The 9,253-nt window shown below is 43.1% G+C and overlaps 3 protein-coding genes and 1 non-coding gene across 9 annotated transcripts in view; 1 reads left to right on the top strand and 3 right to left on the bottom strand.

Annotated features, from left to right (window-relative positions):
- The window catches only part of LOC104816315 (60S ribosomal protein L4-1-like), a 2,056-nt gene extending 440 nt beyond the window's left edge, over positions 1-1,616 (bottom strand). The window contains exons 1-2 of one of the 2 annotated variants that reach the window (XM_010545061.1): positions 444-1,616; positions 5-34 (exon numbers count right to left, since the gene is read on the bottom strand). In XM_010545061.1, coding sequence (XP_010543363.1) covers positions 5-34; positions 444-1,556 — 1,143 coding nt within the window. In that variant the 5' untranslated portion in view covers positions 1,557-1,616. The remainder of the gene's footprint in view (positions 1-4; positions 35-443) is intronic. The other variant, XM_010545060.2, reaches the window with a different exon arrangement.
- A 664-nt stretch (positions 1,617-2,280) lies between these two features.
- LOC104816664 (protein REVEILLE 8-like) lies at positions 2,281-6,404 on the bottom strand. Of its 4 annotated transcripts, none has more exons than XM_019202875.1 (8): positions 6,103-6,403; positions 5,214-5,339; positions 5,002-5,125; positions 4,603-4,917; positions 4,416-4,525; positions 3,682-3,741; positions 3,166-3,272; positions 2,281-2,535 (listed from the first exon to the last, which is right to left on the bottom strand). In XM_019202875.1, exons 1-7 carry the CDS (start codon positions 6,280-6,282, stop codon positions 3,183-3,185), a joined length of 1,005 nt encoding a protein of 334 aa, XP_019058420.1. In that variant the 5' UTR covers positions 6,283-6,403; the 3' UTR covers positions 2,281-2,535; positions 3,166-3,182. The 4 variants fall into 4 exon arrangements, with proteins under 4 accessions (XP_019058420.1, XP_019058421.1, XP_019058419.1 ...); XM_019202876.1 differs by having other exon boundaries at positions 2,459-2,548; XM_019202874.1 differs by having other exon boundaries at positions 2,459-2,776; positions 6,103-6,402.
- A 473-nt stretch (positions 6,405-6,877) lies between these two features.
- Positions 6,878-8,629, bottom strand: LOC104816314 (DNA topoisomerase 6 subunit A). 2 transcript variants are annotated; one of them, XM_010545059.1, is made up of 3 exons: positions 8,053-8,629; positions 7,006-7,779; positions 6,878-6,935 (listed from the first exon to the last, which is right to left on the bottom strand). In XM_010545059.1, exons 1-2 carry the CDS (start codon positions 8,563-8,565, stop codon positions 7,027-7,029), a joined length of 1,266 nt encoding a protein of 421 aa, XP_010543361.1. In that variant the 5' UTR covers positions 8,566-8,629; the 3' UTR covers positions 6,878-6,935; positions 7,006-7,026. The 2 variants fall into 2 exon arrangements, with proteins under 2 accessions (XP_010543361.1, XP_010543359.1); XM_010545057.1 differs by having other exon boundaries at positions 6,904-7,779.
- A 272-nt stretch (positions 8,630-8,901) lies between these two features.
- TRNAS-UGA lies at positions 8,902-8,983 on the top strand. The gene has a single exon. It is a non-coding gene; the product is annotated as a tRNA-Ser (tRNA).
- The last annotated feature ends 270 nt before the right edge of the window (positions 8,984-9,253 follow it).

Genomic DNA, 9,253 nt, shown 5'->3' with positions numbered 1-9,253 from the left:
CTTTCCCCGCCGCTCTTATGGCTGCTGCCTCCTCCTACATTTTGACATTAAACGAGTTAAGTGCTGTGATTCTACCACACCCAAAAGACTGCAACTTTTCCTTCGCCTACATAACCCAAAAATGCCTCACGCGCCATTGGCAACATCTCAAGAAATTCTATCAATAATAATGTGATTCTGAGATCTCTGTCTAACATCCTTATGCACGTTTATACAGACAATCGAACCAAATCATCCCGATATCAACATCATTTCACTAGGATATAGATAAATCCGGCTAGAGTTTAACAGGACAAGCATTGCAATACCATATCAGTCACCAGAGAAACAGGAACCCATTTAAGATCAAGCAGGAAAGTTCTCAACTTCAGAAAGACCAGAGAAACCAGCACAACAGGAGTGTCCGACACAAACACCAAACTAGATATGATACTGGAACATACCTTGGAGATGGGTTTCCTCTTCTTGTCGAGCTTCTCCTTCTTTGCCTTAACCCTCTCAGCTTCGGCCAACAGAGACATCCTCCTCGCGGTCTTGGCGTACGGGTTGAGCTTGAGCATCACGTTCAGGTTCTTCAGCGGGTTTTTCTTCAGAACAGCCCTCTTCGCCTCCTTCTTGATCGGCTTAACCACGCTCTGCACCTCGTCCGAGTTGATGATCCTAGCAAGATCGGCGTTCACCATCTTCGGACGCGGTAAAACGTACCCCTTTTTCTTCTCAGACGGCTTGTCAAATGAGCCGTAGATCGACTCGAGCTTCTCGAAAGCAGATTTCGTCCAGATCACGAACCTGCCCAAGTGTCCACCAGGAGCAAGCTTGAGCAAGTTCAGCCTCTCCACATTGCACACATCAACACCAGGAATGTTCCTAAAGGCCTTCACGAGCTTAGAACCCTCAGTTCCGTACACAATCAAAGGACCTTTGCGGGAGATGTAGCGGCGATTCCTCATTTTACCTTTACCAGGACGGATCCCGAGACTGTCCTTCGCCTTCTCAGCGTCGGCAAATGCACCGATCTGCTTCAACACCTTGATCGCAGCTGAGGTCTTCTCCACAGCTTCGACGGAGTCACTGACAACCAACGGCATCTCTGGAACACTCTCGATCCTGTGCCGGGGAGCCATAACCAGAGACGGAATCGCAGTGGCTGCGATGGCCGAGACAATAGCGTACCTCTTCATGTTGACATTGACGCGACGGTGCCATCGGCGCCAGATCTTCGTCGGAGCGAACATCCGACCACCTCGGCACATGTTCCCGAAGGCTCCCTGACCGGCGCGGTGAGTTCCACCGCCGGGAACACGAGGGATACGCGACACAGCGCGTCCAGTGCCCCAAGACTCGGCGGAGGTCTGGTGACCGGCGCGCTTGGAGACAGCGTAGGGCTGACGACTGTTGTTGGAGATTTGGGCGTGGACGAAGTTGACGACGTCGGGGCGAACCGGAGCCTTCATGACGTCGGGGAGGGGTACGGTGGCGACCTGGTCAGTGTTCATGTCACCGTCGACATGTTGGACGGTGACGGAGGGACGCGCGGCTGCTACGGCGGCGACCATTTCCGAAGAGACTGAGATTCTACCTAGCTAGGGTTTTTTTTTGCTATCAGATTGAAGCAGGGAGGCTTAAGGGAAATTTATAGAAACGTACCTAGGGTTTTCGATTCATTAAAATCAGGCCAAGTCCACTAAAATTAGTTTAAGCCCACATATCTATATTGGGCCCTTATTTCCCAAATGTTTACGATTCTAGTTGATGTTTTGCTTTCAGCTTTAATTTGCCATCAATTGAAAGTTTTATTTAATTTCAAATGGGTGGGAAATTAGCGTATAAGTGAAAGAAGTGACTGACGATTGTGTGTGAGTCAAGATATAATTAATTGTTTATATTTCAAAATTACTCTTTCCGTGTAACAGAAAAACCCAATGAATGCGGAAACTACAAAATCAATCCATGTTGTGGCTCCACCCAGGGTGTAAAACAGGCGGGTCCGGCCCAGCCCAGTTTGGACCGTCCCGATCTGGAAAAATTTCAGCTCAATCCAGTCCAGCCCGTTTTTTAGCAAGCCAAAAATAGATTAATCCAACCCAGATCGTTTTAACTCGCGAACCAAACGAACCGACCCGCAAACCAAATATAGAAATTTTAAAAATAAAATTTTAATACTAAAAAATATTTAAAAATAATTTTAATATTTAAAATAATTTTTAAAGATCTAAAATATAATAAAAAATTAAAATTTTAAACAAAATAAACCAAATATGTAATAAAAATAAAATTTGTATATATAAAAATATATAAAAATTTAAAATTTTAAAAAATTAAATATTTTTTCTAGCTCGGACCGGCTCAGATTGTGACGGGTTGGCTCGCTACGAGCCCGGCTCGTGACGGACCGGCTCGTGGGCTCATTTTACATCCCTGCCTCCACCCAACTTCAGACATGAAACTAAAACCAAAGAAGTGGAATGGACAAACTCCAATGGAGTTCAATCTCTCCCTCTCTTGCGGATTATTGGTTCTCCCTCTCTTTTATTCCTGGTTACAAATGCTTTGGTTACATTTATAACCCAAAAAAATGATCAGATAACAAACATTACAAGAACCAAAATAAATACAGAACCAACAAAAAAGAAGAGTTTTCTTTTTGTACACGAATTTCAGCCTCCTTCTAACTCTTTCCTCTACCTATGTATCTCTTTCTTTTCCTAACTCCTGGCTGAAACTGCATGTTTCCTACGCTTTCCAATGTTCAGTAACATTCTCTTCCACCGCAAACCTTACACAGCCCACACCAAATTCCACATGTAAGATGGCGTTTTCAAAAACCACATCATAATCTCTATGATACCTACTCTATGATACCTAGATTATCAAACATTTGTTCCGCTTTCTGTTCAATATCACCCGAACCCACAGCCACTTATTGTTCGAGTATACACTACACTGCATAGTAGCACCAGAAAACCACATATTCTCACGCACACTTAGACAAGCGGAATTAGAAAATCTTACACACACACCAGGGCGCGAGATCTAGTCCCCAGTGGCCGAGGGGGAAATGCTTGTCCCGACCATTTAGGCCAACACTCAAGGAACGCGCACACATTTAATTCAGTGACTATGGTGAAGGATTCTAACGTTAAGGCAAAAGGAAAAAGAACATACTTGTGAGCATGAAGTCCTCAAGATGACACATGGCTTGTCTTGACCAGGGATTCTGAGCTACCAGCTACCAGCTTGGTGTTCATGTCATATGACGAGAGGACCTTCCTCTGCAGCATCAAAGGAGATCAACTGTCTCAGGTTAGATATCATCGATTGCAGGGACAGTACACCAACTCGGTAGTTATACATCTATGGCAGGCATTGAGGGTTAATTACTAGAACTACAAAAAAGCAATAACACTCTCTACTAAGTATTGCAACTGACTGACTCACTATTCCTTCCAAATTCATGCCTTAGTTATTACTGTGATCATATTCACAAAAGGGTTCCCAGTGAAACAGTTCCGTACCAAAGTCCAAGCATGAAGTCATCCTTAGCTTAGTGTTCGAATATATGCGGTATTCAGATCTCTAGGGTAAAAATAGCTCTTTCTCTCGGTAGTATAGCAAAATCTTAACGACAACGGTAAGCGAGATGTTAAAAAAGATCTGTTTGCCGGTGATGTTAACACTTACAACGGGCTCAAAGTCAGGGCTTGACATGTTAACTGTGAGGTTTCTCATCAACAGTAGAACCTGCGAAATACATATGCAGTTAGTGATGAATACAGAGAGAACAATCATGGGCAATCGCAAATACAGGCAAGTGGCAACAATGAGACTTCTTAAACTGAACCAAGATTGAAAATCCATTGTTGTTTCCCAATGCTAGAACTGCGTGAACTTGTGCAAAAATCAAACTTCCAGAAGAATTTTAAGAATTGCATCATATTTTCCTGGAGAAAACACCAAAATTTCCAGAGTCTAATCGCCAAAGTTACCATTTTCCTGTGGTGCAAGCCCCCAATTAAAAATGAAAACTATCATCACAGAACTAATTTAAGGAACCCATACACAGACCTCCGACTGATTGGGATGGAGCATAACATAGGGGCATACAGCTGGTGGGAGGGATAACGATAAAGCACAACATGTGAGCCCACGTATAGACGTATAGACTAATGATAACCTTCTCCCACCAATGATCTTTTACTGGTAGTTTTGTAACTAGCAACCAGTATTCAGTACGCGGAACTGACTCACAGGAAAAAAGAAACAAAAGCTGATAGTCTCAAGCGGCATGATCTCACATCTTCATTGATAAGAAAAAACTCAAAGAAAAAAGTACTGTCCAGTCATAAGCCTATGCTGTAGATATGCTGTCACACACATGATTTATTAGTCTGAATTCAAGCAAAACTGTAACTCACGGTCTCAAAATTTATAGGATCCATTTCCTTGAGCTTTTTCATGTGGCCTTTGGTTTCTGGATCAAAGACACTCCCAATGAAGTTATAAACTTCAGTAAAATCAGGAATACCTGCAAACAATCGCAGTATAATATCAAACCACAAAACACAACTCTGGGAATGAAACCACAACTATTCAGATGATTACCGTGAAGCACAGGAGCTGGTTTCCCTTGTATTAGAATCTCAGAACCTGATAGTGTTCGGCTTACGCTTCCCATGCCAGATGCAGAAGGGCTACTAACATTTGTTATGCCCTTTGATCCAATATCAGCTGAATCAGTAATGTTACATGCAAAACCCGTGCCTTCAGCTCCACGAAGTGTAGCTAGTTCATCTTGTGTCGAGACAACTCTACTTGAACCGGTATTTATCAGAACAGAAGACTCATCCCATGGAGCAAACCCAGACAGAATGTTACTTGGAGAAGGAAAAGGTGTGGAAACTTGGAGTGGCATTTGAGCTGCAAATTTGAGGTAAGCTCAGGTTGTATGTAATTGTATCTCTCCAACTGAATCAATTACTCTTACTTGTACAACATCCTAACCATTTTTTGATGCCTTTTGAGGATAAGGATGAGCTGCTTTGCGTTTAGGCCGAGGTGGTGGCACATGAGCTAGTGTCCCATTTTTCTGGACCTTCAAAAAGTATTTTTGGGCATGGCTCCTAATCTGCATTAAATCGAGTAAGCATAGGAAGATTAAGTGAGGAACATGCCAAAGTAGATCAAACCAAAATTTGGAGCATCTATTCTCAAACCTGAATCACGGTCTTTGAACCCACAAAGTCTTCGATTTTTTTCCAGTCGCGGTCAAACCTAAAGAACCAAGAAAAAGACCAGAGACCAGTAGTATCAACGTGCTGAAGTCCTGTTGGAGCAAAAGACTATAAAAAAAGCTATTAAGAATAATGTCTTCGTGTTGAGAAGAATACATACACCACAACCATTTAAAAGGGATTGAACAATCAACAAACATTAGAATTAAGACAAGAAAATATATATGTTTTTTACAACAAAAAGCTGGAACATTTGCCGATGTCTGACCAACTATCAATCTTTCACTTGGTTTATACCTGGAGAAAAAATTCAAAATTGTTGGTATTCCTCACGCAAAAGAATAAAAACGTTGGAGGGCATTGTGGTGCTCAATCTTCATGACGTACAATTTCATTAACCGCACGTTATCTCTAACATCAATCACAACTTCCCACCAGAAGTAGAATGTAGAAGTTAAACTCGTCCTGTGAATAAGAACTAAAATTTTCATCTCTCTACATGAGATCCAAACTAAGAGATTAATACTTCAACGCTCGCCCTCAATAATACAAAAACCGTTTAAACATCTTCTTCTGAATGATTTCATCCCACTGAAGAACAAATTAAGACACTCAGCTACACAGAAAACGCCGATGCAACTTGACTAAACTGAAGCTGATAAGTTAGTTCATCCTACTTTGTTTGCCTAAACAAGAAATTTCAACATCAGAGCATTTAGGTCGATGTAATTCAACAAAACAATAAAATCGGTCATAACTAGCTCAAGATTAGAAAACCTCCTCTATCACAAGATACCACAAACAATCACCAAATCGTTGCTCGAAGAGGCTAATGAAGTAGACAACAAATCAATAGAACCAGAGATTTTACAGTTGAAGCGCTTCCAGAAACTTGTCGTGTTCTTCCTCTGTCCAGCTCTCCCTGGACTTGGTGATCGTGTAAGGTTTCCTCACCTTCTTCGTAGAACCTTCCGCCGCGATGGAGGCCGATGACGCCGCGGTAGCCGTGGAATTGACCGCCCGCCGTATTCGTTGACGGCGACGTGCTCATCGGATTAGAGGGACCGTTTTAGAGAGAGAGTGAAGAGAGAGAAACTGCCTAAATCCACATGGCGGGCAAGCGGTTGGTGTAATTATGTGGAGCGGGTTCCTTCGATTCGAGACCATCCAATTTCCCATTTTCTTTTTTGTTTCCTTTATTTGTTGGATTTAAATGTTATTCCCTGTTACCGACCACACATTAACCAGATGCACTCAACTTGTTTATTCCTTTTTTTTCAATAGAAATGTAATCTGACAGTTATTTAAACAATTATTTTTAAAACACACCAATGTATCTTTTAATTAGATTCCATTTCAATAATGAGATGAAATGTTTCTTTAATGGGTGGACTTATGATAAGCTAAGCTGAATTTTTAAAAATTGGGTATCAATTAGAATATCTTAACATATTTTTCTTCTATTTCAAACGGGGTTTTCAAAAAAAAAAAAAAAAAAAAAACATCGGCTCACGTGTACTTTTTTTTTCAAAAGGCTTGTGGTTTTAGGCCGCATCTTTTGCGGGTCGGATTGGGTGGACCTGTGAGTTTTCGGCCCAAATGAATCCACAGCAGCACTCACCTGTACATAATCACACTCAGTGTCATAGGAATGCCAAAGAAGTTTGGGTGATGCTTATCAATTTTCAGACTTTTGCAGGGTAACTGAAAGGAAACAGAGAGTTTTCAATCATTTTGCAAAGATTCACATGCCAGGAAACAGAATTGCAAATACCTTAAGGGTGCATCCAGAGATTCAAAGCCAATCCTGCTGCTGCAGTTTTAGAGGCAAGTACACTTCGGATAAGTACTGGAACCCGAAAGAGCTCAGAGCCTGGATCTCAGCCTTCTGCTTAGTTTTCACCATCAGGTTCAGCTCTTCAACCCAGCCGGGGTTCTTCTTCACGAAATCCTCCTCCAGCAAATCCTTACCAGTCTTGATATCCTGCTCGGTCATCGGCAACCTGCACTGCTCGGGTATATTGTACTTGTCCAAATCACTCGGTCGGATTCCCAGCCACTTAATGTCCGGAGTCGTCAAGTTTGCACTGTCATAGGACATGTTTTTCGACCCACATCCATAAACCGATAAAATCTTCAACCCATAAGGGTCACTATCCACCAGGGCAAGTACCGGCAGCTTCAGCTCCATTTTCATTTTCCTCAGGAACAGCCTTGTGGCTACATCTGGTTGCCCTTTCGCAGTCACAATAATACAAGGAAACCGGTTATAGAATCTATCTTCTGCTAACCTTATATATGCAGCATCTTTTTCAACAAGGAGTATGAACAAAGCATCGCTTTGCATGTCTCCTACTCGATCGATGTTTGGCGGAATGGCTTTCCCTCCCATTCCCATCTTTGTGCAATCTATCATGTCCCCATTGTCGCTGAATATAAGCCTTCCGACCACCACACCCTTCTCAGCCGCAATCACGTTGAGACTGGATCTTGTGCATCCGAGCATACAGGAGACATCGTCTAAGACAGCATCGCTTTGTGTCTGGTCCTGTAACCAATAATGGCGGAAATTTGATTTCCAAACCGATGAGAAATGTTCCATTGGTTCCCAGATTCATTACTTGCTCTCAAGCCAAGAACCAAAGATCAAAACATCCCAATTGACACTTTTGATACGTGGATTCATCTATCAGTGACATTCATTCGGATCATAACAAGCTATACACAAAAAATGACTTCCAGATTCGGAAAACCTTCAACTTGAAACCGAATATCCGAAGAGAAATGTGAAATGAATTTGTGAAACACAAATAACAGTTACCTGGAAAAGCTTGACGTCAGTGTAGAAGAGATCACGCTTGGTGACGTGGATGTTCTTCAGGCAGAGTTGGTGGATAAGGGCGAGGATACGGGCTGTGATAGTGGTTTTCCGTACGGATGACACTGAGGCAAAGGGACGGAGCGTGGATTTGTCTTTTAACACGATCCGGTCAAGTTCTGGTACATACAGCTGGTTCGATGAGGCGCGTGAGGGCACGTTGAAGGAGAACCCCTCGCCGGATAGAATGGATTGGGCGATGTAGAGGACGAGCGACTCGATCTCGGTCTGAACCGATGAGAGAGATAAATCCGTGACTTCGCGGCAAGTCGATGAGAGTGAGAGGTCGGCTAGAGTTAAAGGTTTCGAGGCGGCGGAGGAGGAGGAGGCACCACCGGTGGCGGAGATGTAACATTTGAGAAGTTCAAGTATTTGGGCGTCTGCTTTCAGCTTGTCCTTGAAAGGAAGCTTCGGCTGGTCTTCATCGGCTCGCCGGCGTTTCCTCTTCTCCGCCATAGATCTGATACTGCGACGGTGGCGATTTACGGCGGCTCTGAGAGCATGGAAGATGGCGGGAAAATTCTACACTTACCACGTGCGGTTCTGTAATTAGGGCAAATTTATTTACTTAAGAATATGTTAAAAATTAGGACAGCGTAATCATGTTCATCGGCTCGCCGGCGTTTCCTCTTCTCCGCCATAGATCTGATACTGCGACGGTGGCGATTTACGGCGGCTCTGAGAGCATGGAAGATGGCGGGAAAATTCTACACTTACCACGTGCGGTTCTGTAATTAGGGCAAATTTATTTACTTAAGAATATGTTAAAAATTAGGTCAGCGTAATCATGAAGTCGATATGTCCGAGTGGTTAAGGAGACAGACTTGAAATCTGTTGGGCTTCGCCCGCGCAGGTTCGAACCCTGCTGTCGACGATTAGTTTTATTTTTACGGGCTTTTAATTATTGGGCTTTTTAGGCCCATTTATGGCCTATGTTCTTCAGAAACTTTGCTTTAAGCCCACCGTAGTGACTTAAAATATCTGTTAACGCCGTGACCTACCACATCCTATTGGACGGTCGAGATGAGATAGGCCTTGACGCCCTCGATAACGACGTTCCTTCACCCTCACGACGCCACGTGGCATCAGGAAAGCTCTCAGATCTGGCAGGACACTTCGAACAACCGGTTTTTGATCTCGTCCA

This window comes from Tarenaya hassleriana, unplaced genomic scaffold (assembly GCF_000463585.1).
Source record: "Tarenaya hassleriana unplaced genomic scaffold, ASM46358v1 Cleome25, whole genome shotgun sequence".
NCBI lineage: Eukaryota > Viridiplantae > Streptophyta > Magnoliopsida > Brassicales > Cleomaceae > Tarenaya > Tarenaya hassleriana.
Note: the sequence above shows the minus strand (reverse complement) of the source record. Positions and strands in the feature narration are given on the sequence as shown.

What these genes read in the sequence shown, in the direction of transcription:
- LOC104816664 (XM_019202875.1), bottom strand. Translation starts at nt 6,282, where the DNA reads ATGAGCACGTCGCCGTCAACGAATACGGCGGGCGGTCAATTCCACGGC. An exon ending in TTTCTGGAAGCGCTTCAACT is followed by an intron (nt 5,340 to 6,102) that starts GTAAAATCTCTG and finishes CTTTTTTTATAG; the next exon opens with TCTTTTGCTCCAACAGGACT. An exon ending in ACCAGCTCCTGTGCTTCACG is followed by an intron (nt 4,526 to 4,602) that starts GTAATCATCTGA and finishes GATTGTTTGCAG; the next exon opens with GTATTCCTGATTTTACTGAA.
- LOC104816314 (XM_010545059.1), bottom strand. Translation starts at nt 8,565, where the DNA reads ATGGCGGAGAAGAGGAAACGCCGGCGAGCCGATGAAGACCAGCCGAAG. An exon ending in CTGACGTCAAGCTTTTCCAG is followed by an intron (nt 7,780 to 8,052) that starts GTAACTGTTATT and finishes TATTGGTTACAG; the next exon opens with GACCAGACACAAAGCGATGC.